Genomic DNA, 18,265 nt, shown 5'->3' on the forward strand with positions numbered 1-18,265 from the left:
TCTTCTAATCTATATATAGAAGGAAATTGATGGTTTTTCAGTAATTTTTGAGAAAATATTTCAGTATTTTACAGGTGCTTGAAAATGCTTAAAAAATCAGAGGTGGCACCACACCATCTTCCGATCAGTTGGTAGTATTACATTAAGATACACCAAGATACTGGCTATCTCAGTATTTAATTCAGAATACCATTGCCCTTGTAACAGTCTGAGCTGATGTTCAAATTCCACAAAAGTCAAATAGCTACATGATGAACATGAAGCACGGAGGCATAATATTATGCTGAATTTCGATTTGATCTGCGCTCCACATGAAGAGGTCAGAGCGGCACACAAACCGGAGTTAAACCTAGGCAACTTGTAGACAGAGATGCTTTTTTCTTACGGCAAGAAACTGTTGCTCAAGGTTTTGGTACAGTTACTTCTTTTCTAAAAGATTAACTAACAATGATAATTAATGTAAGTCTACACTGCCCTTATGTACAACACTGACCAACCTTCTCGAGGAATTTCTATTTGAATGGCAACGTATCTTTTACAAAAGTTCCCACTTTTGATTTCTAAAATCCCTAGCGGTAAAAAAAACATTACTAAGCCAGATAAACCCAAATTGAGTTTATTTTCCAAATCCGAACCTTCTGAAGGTCGTGGGATGTACACCTAGTTCTGCTCTAATTTAACAAGACCGTTCTCCTGCTGTGATTTTGAGGTCCGGGAATCCCTGGACACCGCCAGTCTCCGCCGCCCCACAGAGCTCGCGGCGGAGCGCGGCGCGCATGCACCCGCCTCAGCGACCAGCCGGGCGCGCGCGGGAGCGGCAGCCGCCACCGGCGCACGCGCAGCAGCCGCGCCGCGCCCTCTTCCGCCCCCCGCGGAAGCCGAAGCGCCTACTGGGGAGGCGGCGAGCGGCGGCGGCGCCTGCGCAGTCCCCGGGGCGGCCGGCGCGGCCCCTCCCGTGCGCAGGGGCAGCGCCTGGCAGAGGCGCCTCCGCCGCCGCCGCCTCGCCCGCCCGGCCGCAGGGCCGCCGCCGCCCCGCCATGTCGGAGGCGGGCCAGGAGCTCGTCCACCTGGTGTGGGGCAAGAAGGCCGGGCCCCGCGGGCTCGCCGACACCATCTTCTGCCGCTGGGCGCAAGGTACCTGCGAGCGGGGGGTGCCGCGGCGCTGCTCCGCCCGCCCCCCAGCCCCGCCGCCGCACCGCGCCCGCCAGGCCCGCCCGCCCTACCCCCGGCCTCGCCACTGCCGCCCTCGCTGCCGCGGGCGCCCGGCTCTGCCCCGCGCCGCGGCTCCCGCCTGCCTCGCGCCCCCCACCCCGGGCCGGCGTCTCCTCCGCGCGGGGCTCCGTGTGTCTGTGCGTGCCCGTGTGTCTGTCCGCAGAGGTCCGCCCGCGGCAGGGTGAGCGGGCGGGTGGTCGTAGCGTTTTCACCGTACCACATCGCTGGCGAGTCAGGCTGTGGCCCGCAGGGAAAATGATGCAGCAGATTCACTTGTTACATACCCGTGCGTGTATTTTGGCAGCTTGATCGTCTTTCGTCGCCAATCTCCGCTGCAAATTAAAGGAGTAGTGAAGGAAATGTATTTCTCAAATTTCAGTCGTGCGACATCTTGCATAGTTTGTGTGAACAAGGACATACAATTATTTTTGTTGCTGAGAGCATGGTAATCACAAATCATCTTCTCAAACGTGGGACAAGCTTGGGAGAGACACCTGTAGGTCTTAACAGCTCTTTAGAAATTGAAGCAGGTGCATGCCATCCTTAGGATTAGCAAATCCTGTGGTATGGCATGAAATAATGCCATTGTATGTAACTTCTTATTGATGGAGACTTCCTGATATTATTTCCAAACTACAATTGTAATGTCTAATCCAGAGACTTACTGATTAAAAATATATAGGAAGTCCATCTGCCTTCCTGTCGTGGCTGAAAGAAAGGAATAATAACCTTCTCTACAACTTAACTGCCTCTGAAGAATTCTAATAGTGGTTATGAACATCATCATAAACAAACCCCTAATTTCTTGGGCAAAGTTCAGAAATGTTAGTGGAACTTACAGTGTTTTTGTTATTGTTTTTTTTTTTTTTTTTTGGTTGGTTGGTTGGTTCTCTAATGGATGCAGACCTCAGGGTAAAGTTGGCTTGGTTAGGTCTTCTTTCTCCCTCTCTTTTTATTTTTTCCTCCTTAGCATGAGTTTTGTCATGTGTGTAGTGTGGTTGCAGTAGATAAATCTGTGATGTTGATTTGGGAGCTGCACAGCTTCTCCCCTGTCACATGACACAGTGCATTAATAGGCTCCCATTTTTTTTCCCTAGTTTAATTTGTTTAGATAATTCAGTGGGAAATATTTGAAAAAATAACTGCTAAATTTCTCCTAAGTTCTAGAGTTTAAACAGATCTACTCTAGCCATTACTTTTTCTAGTGAATTGCTGTTTTTTACTGGAATATAATTTTCTTAAATATTTCTTTAAACTTTAGCAGACAACTGCCATTTTAGTGCAAGATATATTTTTACAAAAGTCATCTAGAAGGAACCACAGCTGCCATTAAGCAAAAATTTTTTCCCTTGCTAGTAATATTAATTACCTAAATTCTGATTTTCAAGATGCATTTTATTCATGTATAAAATACTGTGAGCATCAGAATTCATTGAAATGTGTGCTGTAATACCCAAAACTTGTGTTCCTGTGGAAGATTAATGGAAAAGGCCTCTGATATTCTTGGTGGCTTCTGGAAAGACTGCTATTATTTCTAGACTGCCTTTAGACAAGGTCATATAACTATACTCTGTGGTGTTCCCTTCCTCTTTATCATATTTAATATAATCTACTCTGTGTGGTAAAAACACATGATAATAAGTTCAAATGTGTTTGGAGGTCTTGTGGCAGGACTCAAAAAATCACTTTCGGTCCCTTACATTGGGTAGAAGTTATAGTGCTACATAACCTTCAGTTACCTATGCCAAAAAGTATACCACCATTTACCTGTGTTCTACAAAGCAGTCTTGTGGACACTGATTTAAAAATTAAAAAAAAAAAAAAAAAAAAAAAAAAGCTTTGTTTTATGTCCAGATGGTTCGGAGTTTTAAGTATGGCCCCTTGTTTCATATCAGATGTTGAAAAAGGATGAAAGAAATATAAAAGACATTCGTTCACTTGAACAGACCGCTTTTTTCTAAAATGTAGTGAAAGTGCTAGTGTTTATTTCAGACTTGGTCTGATCTTTCCCAAACCCATTGGAAGTTGAGAACTATAATTTATATTTAGTGAGGAAAGTAAGACTAACAAAGGAATGTAAGACTCAAACCAGTCGGTTTCCTAGTAAGGATAGCAGCTGGATTTTGGGAGTCCTAGTCATGCACCAAACTTCTTTAGCTATCATGTTCATTTAGTCTAAAGTGAAGATAAACTAATCAGTGGCCAGTTAACAGAACTGACTAAGCTATGTGAATATGCTGTTTGAAGATAAAGTGACAGCTCAAAAATTAAAAGTGATTCCTTCAGTTTGCCCCATTGGCAACTACATTGTTTTGATTGCTAACTTCGTAAGGACTTAGCTGCAAAGCTGATATTTTTTATTATTTAAGAGCGTGATCACATAAGAAGATGCAGTTTGATCCTGGTGAATCAGAATCCTAAAAGTAGACTCAGAGAAATATATGACAAAGGTTTGATCTGGCTGTCAGCATTCCTTGGCATTGTGAAGATTTGAGGAGGAGTTAGGCAGGTGCCTGAGCCCTAAAGTAAATACTTGTGTTAGGAGTGATTTTATTGTTTAATCCAAGTGACAGATTCCATTCATAAAGCCATTCTTCAGATCTGCCCAGAGGCATGTGGCATTACTTCCGCGCAACTGTGAATGTCTGACAGGTCTGAGTTCCAATACAACATCCTTTTAGAATATCCTAAGCTATTTTCTTACTTGTATTCAGAAAGAAAATTATGAAAGAGTGTCTTCAAAACAAATATTTAGTTTCAGCGGAAACCTGCAGCACAGCATGAAGATACTAATTCTGCAGTTCGAGTGTATGTGTCTTATGTAGACTATGATAGGATCATAAAGATTTATTCAAGTCTTTTTCAACTCTTTTGTTGAGTTGGATGAATAGGTTGACAACTTTCTCCCCTATTCTTTTCAAGTTTCTCCTTCTGCATGCCTGAAACTCTTCTATGTGGTCTAGTACATCTCAACATCACCAAACTGACATTTACTACACTTTTTAGTTGAAGAACTAAATCCTATAGTATTGTTTTTAACTTACTGGACTTGTGATACTGTTAGAAAATTATCAAGTCAAGGTTTCTAGGAAAAAATGTTTTTACTAGATAAGCAGATTTTTTTGAGAGAAAGGAATATACATGCCGTTTGTCAAGTCTTAAACAGAAGTAGCAATTTGAAAGTTTAGTTTCTAAGTTTAGTTTAGTAACCTTTAATTGGTTTGGGTGATTAGAGAGAAATAGTGGTTGGTATCTGTAGTTTTTTGTTTTAAGAAGGAGAGATTATGGAGCATTTGCATTTCTGTCCGCGTTCCACCTCTTTGAGTCCCATGCTATTCAGAGCAGAGTTAATCAGGAAGAAAAGTGTTTTTCAAAATATTCACAGTGTATAGACAGATGCTGGCTGTGCAAACAGCTGGTCTGGAGAAAGTGATTACACCTACTGGCCCACCTCCATTTACTTGTTACTGCTTGTCTGCCTTAAGTTATTGCCTCTTTTGGTGGAGCTGTTTATAAAAATTGCTGACTTACCAATAACTGTAAAAATTAGCCAGGTAAGCCTAGGTGAATGATTTTCAACTCACGATCGGTGAACTGCATTTAAGGCCTCTGTAGAAATTAACTAAGAAGTCAAGATTGATGCCAGGAATTTCCACATCAATTGAAGATCTCCAAAGAATACTGAAAACTACTGACTTAGAACTTCAGTTTAAATAGAAAATTTTGCTCGTTCAGCCAAGAGGATGTGGTCTTATTTATAGAAGCAATACTACTATTAAATGTGAGAAGATAGGAAATTTTTGGAATAGAGGCAGTAATTGAGAACAGTGACCTAACACAGCTTTCTCTAAGAAGGATTTCTGTTCTCAACACTATTTTGTTCTCAATGTTATACTATCAGATTTTTTTTTTCCTGTTGGAGCGTTTCATTTATTTTGGAGTACTGATACTGTCTTTATGAGCAAAATAATCAGATCTTGCTGTCTTAACAGCACCTGATTCATAAGGTAATGCTGGGACTGTTGAACCCCTTTCTTTTTAAATAGAGAACTGAAATGTATGTTTCACATACTTCTATAATGCAGAGTCGTGTCATAAAAATAATGAATTCATTCTGTAGAATGCAAAAGCCCTTGTGAAGTGATTGACTGGAGAACAGCCAGTTCTGTTATGTAATTGAGATGGGAAAGGATCTTTTGATAGATCATATATTGGCAAGAGATTAAAGCTGACTGAACTGCAGGGTTTCTGGTTCACAAGAAATTTCATTCACTTGATTAAAGCCCAAATCAAACTTGAAACCAAAGCTTCTATAAAAGTCATGAACCAGGACCTTCCCTGACCTTGCAGTTGCCCAGTATTATGTACATTATCGCCAGTTTCTCCATCCATGTTAGTGAGATGCTTTGTGCACTTGACAGGAGTAATCAGACCTGCCAGGAAGCTTGCTGAAGGAAGTTAGGCATTAGTGGGGGGGAGGGAGGGGGGAATTTAGTTTTGTGAGAGCCTGACTCATTTTGTGTAAGTAACAGCCCTTTCAGCACTATTAAACAGGAAGAATAGAAGATACCATTCACTATGCAAGAGACTATTCATTGTGTAAAAATGGGATGTAAGCACATAAATTAAGTTGCTAAGTGAATGAGAAAAAAACATATTTTCTGGCTAATGGGCTTGGTAGCTAATGTAGTTGGAGTAGACATAGGGAAGAGAGAGTTTGAAATATCTCCAACTCTCATTTGTTCTTTGGTTGCTTGGTTCCTAAAAGGAAAAGACACTGTCATGACTTTAAGAAAGGATATGGTACTAGCAAATCTGCTCTTCTCTCTGAATGAGGCTGACAGGCTTAGAGAAAGTGAAAGCTTTGGAGGAGTTCTCACATAAAGAACCTTTGTCAGGGTACAGACTGGTCAAAACTCAGAAGATGTGAAGAATGGCAAAAATGTGAAGAAGGATAGTTTGGAACTTCATCTTGTCTTTTGGCAGCTTGGTACCCCTTACTGGTAGCCTGCGGGGTAATTTTCTTACTTGGCTCAAACTGTTCCGGCACATCCTAGCTCCTTATCCAAAGCTACACTTTGATAACCCAAAGCCCCATGCAAAATGCGTCTGGTATTCTACACACAGCTATAGAGAAAGGATGAAACAATAAGATGTGTTGTAGACCTTGTACTTTGGTAATAATGGTAAAATAAAAAATGTAGTAGTTCTGTCAGACAGTTTTTGTATCTCCTCAAAAACATAGGATACAATTCCATGGTGAGAGAAGAGGCTGACCAGGCATCACAGATCGAAAAAGTTGTGACTTCAATTGCATTAGAAAAACATATTCACATAATGAAGGAGACAAGTAAGAGTGGCTAGAATTGATCCTTGCACTGATCAAAAGACTGAAGGTGTACAGTATAGTTTGTAAAATAGCAGTGACGCTAATGTCTAGAATGTCTTGGATGTAAATATATGAATTTTCTTTAGAAATAGACAAAAAATAAAAAGAAAGAGGTGGAGAGGAATGATGATTGTCAGAGTGGAAAAATGAATGATTTTTGTTGCTATTTGGACCACAATGTGTAGTATATGAAAAAAAAGAGTAGATAGTTGTCACACATTTGCTTTGATAAACTGTATGTAGAAAAGTTAAGAATTAGATTTTGGAAAGTTTTTAGAAGAAAGCAAGACCAAAATCCCAAAGCCTATTATATGCTAAACAGCATTTAGAATCTTGATGTTTATTAAGCATTAAACAACTTTTTGCTAAAAAGAAACAAAGTGTTGCTTTAGGCATTGTTTATGCTTTTCCTCTATGATTATGTTTTGTCAAATTCTGTTTAATACTAGTTTTGTATTGTCTGTCCCAAATTTGTATTCATGCTAGTAGATCACACAATTTTTTTTTTTATTTTTAGGAAACAGTTTGAAAAACAGTGCAGTGGTAAGCTGAGACAGTTCATGCTTTCTATCAGAACCCTGAAGAATGTGAAATAGATCCGAGATATTTCTTAAGTGTGGTTAAATGATACCATAACCAAGTATGTCATTTTACTGTAGTGGTTCAATCATTAAAACAACTAAAAACTATACTGTTGCAGTGTGCTAAGATGCATGTGTTAACACCTCGTTTAGAGGAAAACTTCTAATATGGATAAACCTGCACAAACTAATTAAGATAGTTTAAATGATTAATGATATTTCTTATTAGGGCATGTGCACAAATGAATGAATTGATGCTAGTGCAAACTTGGCTGTAGTATGGATTAATGGAACTTCATTGCTAAATTAGGTGATGATGGATCAAGGTAAATAGGTGTGATGAGCCTCTGAGCCTTGAACATGAAATGTGTCATTGTAATTTAAGTTTGACATTAGGTTCAGAAAGACCGGGAGCCTTGCTGTGAGATAAAGCGGAAACCCCAGTTTTTAAGAACTATAGCTACATTGATCCATTTTGCATTTTTTCCACGCTGCTGTTAAATGACTATAATTTCTCTGCTGAAATACAGCCTACAAAAATACGTGGAAGTCCTCACTCACGCTGCTTGGTATTATGTAGCTGTCATGCAGTATTGGGGAAGTCTGCACTGGGGGTGCATTTCCCCTATTCAAATTCATATGTGTGGATTAGGGGCTCTTCTGATATGGCTGAATGGTAATACTGTGGAATTGGGGAAGGGAGAAGTGGTAGGAGAGAAGCACTGAGTATCTTTCTACCAGGACTGGCACTGCTGTGAAAATATGCATTTGTATCCTCCTCTTTCTTCTTGCTTCCACTTGCTTGCCCTTACCAGTCAGCTGCTGGCTGCATGGTTTTTAGATTACATTGACCTAGAATAACTTGGGCACAATCTTATCAACACTTAAGAATAATGTGAAATATTACTCACTATGAGTAACTTGTTATGTATCAACTTCATCAAGGTAATTGTCCATCTGCATGTTTTTATCCATGAGAAATGTGAGCTATGATTCTATATATCATGAAGAGAGAAAGTTTAAGGGCAAGGCAGTTGCAAACAACTTTGCAGTAATGGTTCCAGCATTTGCTGTATTATGTGACTCTACGATAACTCTGGAAGTAAAATTAAAAAAAAATAAAGATGGAGATGGGGGGGGAAGCGATCTTGCATATCAATAAATAGGTTACAAATATATACACACTCCTTTTGTGGTTACAGGTGAATAGTAGAGTTACTTGCATATTTCAGGCTTAATAGGAAGTATTGATAGGCCAAAAACAAGATTGGTGGGAGGTGTACTGTACCCTTAGGGAACAGAAATGCCTTACACGTGTTCGATGAAGCTCCAGAGACTTTTTACGTATGATGGAAGACTGAATATTATCACTTACAAACAGGTTTTAATTAATTCCTAAGAAACAAAAATCTGTATTATACCTTCAGCATCAAACCACACTTACTCTGCTGACAGTCTTACCTTTAAAAATCCTTTTGCTTCTCTAAAATTCTAGCTGCTGGCCCTTTGTGGTTGTGATTTCACTGCTGAGATAAGTAATTCATCTCTTTACTCTTCCCCATATCAATGTTGTTTATTTATTTATTTTATTTTCTGGTATTTTAACCAGATTGTGTTGTATGATCAGGAAAAAAAAATAGAAAACTTATCTTTAAAAATGAATAAAGCAGATGTCATTTCTTTTAAGGAGGAATATTCATACAAGTATACTTGTTTGTTTATTTTACTAAATGTGGGGTGTTTTCATTTGTCAGGATTTGTCTTTAGTGAATCTGAATCAACTGCATTAGAACAGCTTGAAGGTGGCCCTTGTGCAGTGATTGCACCTGTTCAGGTAAGATGTATTTATTGCTGGAATTGTTTGAAATTTGTGAGCCCATGATGTCATCTTTTCTTCTCAATATATATATTATTGAATATCAGTTTTATGCAATTTCATAATTGTAGTGTGGAGGGGACAAAAAGTTAAGTACAAGAGAAGACAGAGGTGGACTGATTTTGAAAATAAGTCTGCAGAAGTGGACTTGTTTGAGGAAGTGTGGCAGGCTGATCGTTAGCTTTAAAGTGGGGAATGCACAATAAAGGGGAGCAGTGAGATTAGGTATAAATACAACTGTTGTGGAAGTGAAAGCCTAATCTTTTTTCATTTCTCAAATTCTTTCCTTAGAAGGGTAGTATCTGTGTCACAATAGCTACTTTGGCTGATTGTGTTAGAGATACCTGAAGTAATTTATTTTCAAACCTGTCTAGATTTATTATGCAAGAAAAAGAGAAATCTGAAACTTCCAAATCCTAGTTAACAAAATAATTGAATAGAAGTATGTCAGATGAATGTATCTTATTCTGGATGCCTGCTCAGAATTTCAGATGTGCTTGAATAGGCTCAAGTGTCTGTGATGATGAATTTGGATTTGTTACTTTATCTTATCTTGTGGGCTGTGTGCATATGCTTTGAAATACTGTTTCTGGGACAACTCTGACTCTGGTTTAGAGCTAAGACCTGTAGGCTGGATCTGTTCTACTCAAGCGGTCGGTCTAGTTTGCAATTATTCTTTTATTCTCTTAGGAATGCCATGTAGAGACTTGCAGATACTGAGTCATGGGCCAGATTACTTTCTCTGCTCTTGCCTCCTATTACACACAGGTCAAATTGTGCAGTATGTCTAGATCTGTGTTGAGGCCTTGTCCCCTGATAGGGGACATACTTCATGAAGACTTTCTTCATGAATCTGCTCGTGGAGTAAGTACCCAAGTCAGACAGCTGCTGTCATAGGGTTCTTTCATCTCTCGTGTGTGTGATATGATACTCAAATGTCCTTATGTAGCCCTTGAGACACTCCAACACTGATGACACTGAAAGACGTCTTCCAGAGGAAGGGGCACCCCTTGTTTAGGCTGTTAACTGTGAATAGGACTTACAAATAAGGCCAGAGTTATAATTAGTTTGGATGTGAAAAATCAGAAACTGCCCAGGCTCAGGTCCCCTTACTGAGTAATGAAGAGCTTGAAGCCTTACCAGTAACATGCAAGAATGATTTGGTGTAGAACTTGTGATGGCGCTGTTTTGTATTTTAATAATTATCTGATGCTTTGATACCAAAGGCATTCCTTTTGAAGAGACTTTTTACCAGCGAGAAGTCTGCTTGGAGAGATTGTCCAGGTACCAAGACCTCTCTTTTATTTTCATTTTTTTCTTCTTTTTTTCAATAACATGTAAGGAAAGCCATAGTGCAAAGAATATAAACATTTGTGTGCTTTCTTTTTTATTTAAATGTATTCCTGTGCTATTTTATAGGAGGTAAACAGTATGCATACTGCAGGTCTCTAAATTCCCATTTGTGAGATCTATGCCAGTCTGTAGTATTTATGTGCTTGTATAATATTAGATTAATTGAAATCCATTATTAGGATAAAGGATGGAAGGACTTCTTTAGAGACCACTTTAAAATTCTGTGGTCTAGTATAGTTGCACTGCAATTAACATTAATAAGTAACAATAATATTAAAATTAATAAACTGAAATAATTATTTGAAAGCCTTAATTTAATATATATACCAGATACTAACAGCACATTTAAGATACTTATTAGCAGCAATTCAATTCACATAGGTCTCTGATCTTTCAGAAGAAGAACAGAAGAACCTTCTCTGTCATACGTTATGTGATATTTTGGAAATGGCTTGCTCTGATAATTCTGAGTCGTACTCTCTGGCGACATGGATAAGAGGAAAAACAACTGAAGAAACTGCTAGCATTTCTGAAAGTCCTGCAGAATCTAGTCATCACGAGGAACAACCCTGTAAGATGTTTCTGTTTATAATTAACTATCATTCTGTGTTTTGTTGTTTTGAGGGGCTACAGCTTTTTATTATTGTACAGATAAGGTTTTTGGTTTTGTGATTCCATTGAAAATAGATAATTTTTTGTCTGTTGTAAGTTGAGGCATTGACTTTCTTGTAGAAAGGAACCTGGTATCACTGGTGTTTTCATATGTGTTTCTTGAGTTTGAGCAATTTGCCAGATCTTTTCAATGTTCAGGCCCTAATAAATTATAAAATAAGTTTCTTTAGTTTGGAAATACTTGTATGCTTTTTAACACTGGAGAAATAGTTTTATTTCAGCCTTTGTAAGAAATTCTACAAAGCATCTGATCTGTAGTACTTTGAATCTCCTTTTAGGTAGAAGTAGCTTCCTTCCCTTCATGTTTATGCAGTACCACTATGGCTTAACTAGATCATCTTCTGCTAGATTAACAGAATATTTTTGTAGGCTAGAATTTTGTTACCTACCTTTTGCTAATGTCTTGATTCCTTCATTAGTAACTGGCATCAAGGACCTAATAAACATCATCTGTTGTGCTAAGATAAGGCATCTATGCATATCTAACCACTGTGGTGTCAGTGACATGGAAAATTTTTAATCTGTGTGCACATGATCATTGAGATGCACATTTATTAATCCTTTTTAATAGGAGATATCCAGGGTGTTAAAAGATAAGTTTTTCTTTTAGTTTTTTTTCCTCAGCGTGCCCCTTCAGAAATATAAAAAAACTCTTCAACATAACAATTGTACAAGTAGGTTTGCACGCAAACTGCTAGCTTTAGCAATAAGTAATGTTAGAGCTTTTTATGGTAAAAGTCATCTTTATTTGCTTCTGTGAATTGTTCCAGGTGCTTTAGACTGCTCAAGTAATTAAAATGTCACTTAATTGAAAAAGGGCTCACCAGCTAAGAGTTACAAAATTACACTATTTTTTATTTAGAAAATCTATTAAATAGAGGTTGTCTCTACAGCTTTTCTATTAAAACATCTGTTCTTTCTTTGAAAGTTAATAATGAAGTAGTAATAACTTTGGAATTACTGATTTCAGTGGATTTTTCAGTTGTCTATGAAGTTTTTGCTCATATTATGAAGAAACAGAATCTAGCTACCACTAGGCTTTTACTGTCCTATTTGTTAATATACTGCCTTGTTTTAAGGAGTTTTTACTGTAAAAAAATATGTCCAGCAGAAAATCTTTTTTGATTCAAGCTCTATTATTACTCTCAGCTCTGATGTTAAATAAAATAATCCATACTATTTCATTTCTATTTTTCTTGTTTCTCTGCAAGTCTGCAAGTTCTGCTTGACTTAGTACTTTATGCACTGGGATGTGCTTAGGAAGAACAGGATATGTTTTCCACGAATAGTCTGCTTTTGTCAAGAACAACTTTAATCTTTTTAATTGTTCATCTTCTACTTTCATTGCTAGACACTGAACATCTCTTGTATGAGCTTTGTAGTTCAAATAGTATTTATTTTTGCCTTATTATATAATACACTTTTTAATGTAAGATTTAGTTGTTTTAGGTTTTTTTTTTGTTGTTAACTATGGAGGGAAATTCGGTTTCTTACTTGTTTAGACTGGGAACAAAAATATAGATGAAAAGATATGGGTAATGCTGAGTTCTGTCTCTGCTAGTGTGGAAAAAATTTATTTCTTGTTGGATGCTGTAATCAGTAGAAATAGAAACAGGCATTGTCATAGTTTGCAAGAGTTCAGAGATGGTATAGAAGGAGGAGGAAGTGTTACAGATACGCTTTCATGTGGAAGGCTACTGCTGTTTGGGAATTGAGTATGGGAATGTCCATAAAATGTGGTTAGACACAGTATAGAAATTTTTTAAAATTACAACCTAATTGTCTGTCTTTTACAGCTTATGCTCTAGTGCTGTTCTTCCTTTTCCTTTCCATAGAATACTGTCTCTATCTAACCTTGTTTGAGTATGTCTAGCTACACTTCTCTTTAGGATTTTTGTACTTTCCTTTTGTCCATTTGAAACAATAGTTTTCTTGCCATTTCACTCAGTTTTGTAGTAACAGAATGAATCTGTCTGTAATCCAGCTGTATGAACAAAAGGTGGATCTGAACACACTTACTGAATTTAGTTGCATTTGTTTCATCTGCTTTTGTGGTGTATACTAATGAATTGTTGTTGGCCATGCATTTGGCTGTAGTAGTGCAAGTTCTCAGGTTCAAAGATTGCTTTATATAATTTATTCCCTCTAACTTTTGGCATCTAGAAAGCCTATATACCGAGAGATTTTTTTTAATTCCTGTAGCAATTAAAACTTTTCTTATAAAAACACTTTTTAATAAAAAAATGTTTGGAATTTTGCTGCAGTGTAGATTTGTATTGTTTCATATTTTTTCAAAAATGTTAGAATGCTCACAATTTTTATAATTGTATTGAAAACCTAACTCTTGCAATTCCTAATTGTTATGATTTTTTTTAAGATAAAAACAGTCACTCTAGACTACTACTTCCTTATTTCTGTAGTAGGAATAAATTGAAAATGTCATTCTATTGCTGTAGTGAGAATCAGTTGTATTTGCCCATAAGTAAATCAAATGCACCTTTCGACATACAGTCAGAAAGGACATAAAAACTAGTAACAAGGAATATTCGTGGGAAGAATTGATCAATAATATTGTAAGTGCTTCAGACAGTGAATTGTACGTTGTCAAATTCAGTAGCTGCATGATCAGACGTTATTTAAAAATTCAGCATTAAGTGACCTTCTCAGAAAGTGGAGCTATCTGTTTTGTGTATTAGTCCACTAGCAGTAAGATGAAATCATTATAGACATAGAGGGCACTAAAAAGTGCTGTAGTTCTTATTTGAATGCTTATAAGAATTAGATAACAACACAATTGGCAAGTATAACTTCCTGTTTGTAAAAGAAAACTTGCTTTTAGAAGCTCACTTGCGTCTCCCTGGTTTGGAAATGTTACGAGAGGAACAAAGATATAAAGCCTGTGTTGAACCTGGGAAGACACTAGATGCTGTATTTTTTTTCTTTCTTGAAGCTACACTTCTATTTGAAAGGCTATTTATCCATTATTAATTGAAAACAATGAAAAGGTTATTTAAAAACAGGATGTATAATACTGTATGGAATAATTCTACTTGTATGTAATAAATGTTAAAAGGGAAAAGCAAAAAAAAAAAGTCACAGTAATACAGGTGTATATTTGAAGAAAAAATACAGCTTTCCTACATTGGTACTGCTCTAAAATGGTCCAAATAATCATGCCTGCTTTTTAATAGGAAATAGTACTACTTCTTGACCTGCAAAATTATGACTATAGTATGCTTATGCTTGATGACTCTGTAACAGTCATAATTTGTACAAAATCAACAGCATCATATTTGACTAATATTTTCAAGGCTACACACTTCCGTGGCTTTGTGTTCTTAGTAAATTGATTACTCCAAGTAGAGATATAGTCAGAGATTTCTATGACGGACTCTTAATGTTGCAGTAAATTAGTTAATACTAGTCAGTTTTAAAAAAAATTTGAACGTCAAGGCAGGAATAAAAATTAAAAATATAATTAAAGCTTGAAAATATACTAGCTTGCTCTGTGTATCTTGTGTCATTTTTTGCCATGTGTAGTGCTGAAAAGTGTCTCTTGTGTATAGCTGCCTTGGCTGTCGAAGAGCTTGGCTTTGAGCGATTTCATGCATTAATTCAGTAAGTAACATGTTGGAACATTTAAAATACAATATTTTGAAGTTGCACTAATATTCACAGCCCCAAAAGGGCTATGTCAAGGTGCTTTTTAAAATATTTCTCACCGGGTTAAACTTGGAATTCATTTTTTTTTTAATTGCATTTTACAATTTAAAATGGGGTATAATTTTAGATATTAAAATTAGGCTTTAAAAAAATGGAGCCATGTATTGTGGACAATTTCCCACATTGAACTCGTGCATTTCAAATATGTGAACACAGCTATGATGCATATATAATAAAGTTAATGATGTTAATACTCGATTTTTTTGTGCAGTCTTTTAAAACAGTGATTCTAACTGAAATATTTCTATGACATACACTGAAGAAAAAAAAATGTTTCCTCTACTGTATCAATTCAGAAAAAACAGTAGAGGTCAACATTATTATAAAAGTTTCATATACATGACTTATTTTGTCTCATCTGCCTTAAGCACTGTTGAGGTTTGGGTATAAATGCAAAATTTACAATTCAAGTGAGTTTAATGTAATTGTCATTTATTTTCACAATGAATAGCTTAATCTTCATAAAAATACTTGTTGAAGAAGAAAAAAATGGAACTTAAAAAGACACTTGAGATAGGAAAAGTTACATATTAAAACTGAAGTAACTTCTGATTATTATCTTCAGTTTGTTCTGTTGTAAAGTAACTTTCATATGAGGAAAGAAGAGAGGAAAGAATATATAATTTCTGAAAACCTTATCTTACCTAAACACTGATCTTTCCCCAATCTTTGAGTTTGTGTTGCCTACTTCGACTTTTCTTCTTTTCTACCATTGGAAATGAACACTTTGGCGTATGCCTTTAGAGCAAGTTGAGTGGTAGGTTTCAGAACTGTCTTTGCTTTGTATACTCTGATGAAAAAAGGTAGTTTAAAAATCTCATGTGTTAGCCAGAGTGAACCCATATATGAATATATTTGTACAGATGTACAGATCTTTTTAAAAAATAAGTTTTACTAAAAGCCAGCAAAAATAGAAAATAATATACCTAAGTTTGTATAAGATAAGCAGAGAATGTGATCTCAGTATGTACTAATGTTTGTGTTCTGAAAAGCAGTATTTAGCTCTAAATATTCCAAGAAATAGCAAGTGTATCACTTCTCTGGAATCTGATGAATCTCCTCCTTCCCTTTGTTTTTTTATTTATTTTTAAACATATGGTTCACCAGCCTTACCTTATAAGCCATGCAGCAACATTATTATGCAACCAGGTATTTTCCCAGATGTTTATTTACAACTGGTGGTTTTGAACCGTTTACTTTTTCCAAAGCTAGAATCTAACAAAATCGAAATATAGCTACATTTCTTCTAAAGGCTGAATAAATGCTTTCAAAAGTTGTTTTGAAAAGCAGTCTCTCTGTTGGATATGGTAGTGTCTGATGAGATGTCATCGAGAAAGAGTTTTAACTGGTTCCGTGAAAGTTTTTCCCCACTGTTCATTGACCGAATGTCTGTCAGAACGGCACATAATGCAAACATTGTTCTGCTGACATACAGTCTATTCACAACTTCATTATTAACGGTGTTTTCCAGAACTGTTTGTTCAAACCACTCAGCTCTATCACAAGTGTTCGTAACTATGCTTATTGTTTGCATATGAGAACTATAATCATTTTTGCACATTACTCCAGAATTGTTTACTATCTTCTCATGGATAAATGGCAATACCTCCGTGGCAGTTATATTAACCGCAGAATAGTTGCTGTGTTATTGTGTATGTAACACCAATTTTGTTCTGCTTTTACTTTGGCAGTTCAAAGGTTAAATCCTAATATTTCTTGTTGTGCTTTGCTGACACTATTCTACTGCTTCATCTAAATACATTTTCTCTCTCTCTCTCTCTCTCTCTCTCTCTTTTTTTTTTTTTTTTTTTTTTCCCCTTCCTTTAGCAAGCGAGCATTCAAAAGCTTCCCTGAGTTGAAGGATGCAGTTTGGGATCAATATTCAGTGTGGACAAACAGATTTGGAGTATTGCTCTTCCTATATTCAGTGATACTAACAAAGGTTTGGGTTTTTTGTTTGTTTGTTTGTTTTAAGAGAAAGTTTGATCGTGTTACCCTTTTTCTATAAAAGGTGACCACTAAACCTGTATGAAGAACCAAGTCAAAACTAGATACATGGAGGAATGGTATATTTGTTTGTGTTATGATAGATTTCCCACACACAACCTTAAACTCAGTCTCGTGCCCCCCCCTCCCCCCCTTCTGGAAGAATTACAGATTTTGGAAACATTCTGCCCAACATATTTTGACTGTTTGCTCTCAAGAGAAAGAAGTGTGTTTAATTCTCTAATTGGCTATGGTTAGTGGTTTACCCAGGAGTCGTTACTGACTCTGATATTGTTCAACATACTCACCAGTGACCTGGATGAAGGGGCACAATGCATCCTCAGCAAGTTTGCAGATGACACAAAACTAGGAGGAGCTGCTGATACACCAGAAGGCTGTGCTGCCATTCAGAGGGATCTCAGCAGGCTGGAGAGATGGGCAGAGAGGAACCTTATGAAGTTCAGTGAAGGGAAGCGCAAAGTCCTTCAGCTAGGGAGGAATAACTCCATGCACCAGTTTAAGCTGGGGACTGACCTACTGGAAAGCAGCTCTGTGGAGAAGGACCTGGGAGTCCTGGTGGACAACAAGTTGACCATGAGCCAGCAATGTGCCCTTGTGGCAAGTAAGGCCAATGGTATCCTGGAGTACATTAGGAAGGAGGTGATCCTCCCCCTCTACTCAGCCTTGGTGAGGATGCATCAGGAGTACTGTGTCCGGTTCTGGGCTCCCCAATACAAGAGAAATACAGCTACTAAAGCAAGTCCAGCAAAAGGCTACTAAGATGTGAGTGAGGCATCAGTCCTTTCACCATGAGGAAAAGCTGAGAGCGTTGGGACTGTTCAGCCTAAACAGAAGACTGAGGGGAAATCTTAGCAATGTGTATTGTACCTGTACCTGAAAAGAGGGTGTAAAGAGGCTGCTGCCAGACTTTTTTCAGTGATGCAGAGATAGGATCAGAGGCACAAACTTCCTGAAACACAGGAAGTTCTGTCTGAATATGAGGAAAAACTTCTTTACTGTGAGGGTAACTGAGCACTGGAACAGGTTGCCCAGAGAGGCATCCTCCTTTCTTGGAGATGCTCAAAAGCTGTCCAGACACAGTCCTGGACAGTGCTCTGGGTGACCCTACTTGAATAGTGCGGGTTGCACTGGATGATCTCCAGAAGTACCTTCCAACCTCAACCATTCTGTGATGTTTTATGATTGCATTCTGTTGTTGTAAATGTTGATATTCCTCCTTAAAAGGGCAAAAATACTTGTAATTTTTTCCTAGGGAATTGAGAACATAAAAAATGAAATTGAAGATGCAACTGAGCCATTGATAGACCCTGTTTACGGTCATGGAAGGTAAGCTGGAAAGTATGGTTGATACCACTTAAAATAGATTAGTGGGGTAATTTTTAATGTTTCTGTAACTGATTGTTCTTTTGTGAAACTATTGACATTACAAAAGATTCAGTTGTAACTTTTTAA

General features: G+C 37.4%; 1 protein-coding gene across 2 annotated transcripts in view; it reads left to right on the forward strand.

The window, feature by feature from the left end:
- Positions 1-982: 982 nt before the first annotated feature.
- Positions 983-18,265, forward strand: part of MINDY3 (MINDY lysine 48 deubiquitinase 3) — a 61,914-nt gene continuing 44,631 nt past the window's right edge. For both annotated transcript variants that reach the window (XM_062569067.1, XM_062569068.1), the window contains exons 1-7: positions 983-1,134; positions 8,937-9,016; positions 10,285-10,342; positions 10,809-10,982; positions 14,650-14,701; positions 16,634-16,748; positions 18,066-18,139. In XM_062569067.1, the coding sequence (XP_062425051.1) occupies positions 1,038-1,134; positions 8,937-9,016; positions 10,285-10,342; positions 10,809-10,982; positions 14,650-14,701; positions 16,634-16,748; positions 18,066-18,139 (650 nt within the window). In that variant the 5' untranslated portion in view covers positions 983-1,037. The remainder of the gene's footprint in view (positions 1,135-8,936; positions 9,017-10,284; positions 10,343-10,808; positions 10,983-14,649; positions 14,702-16,633; positions 16,749-18,065; positions 18,140-18,265) is intronic.

Source organism: Rhea pennata, chromosome 2, assembly GCF_028389875.1.
Source record: "Rhea pennata isolate bPtePen1 chromosome 2, bPtePen1.pri, whole genome shotgun sequence".
In the NCBI taxonomy this organism is placed as follows: Eukaryota; Metazoa; Chordata; class Aves; order Rheiformes; family Rheidae; genus Rhea; species Rhea pennata.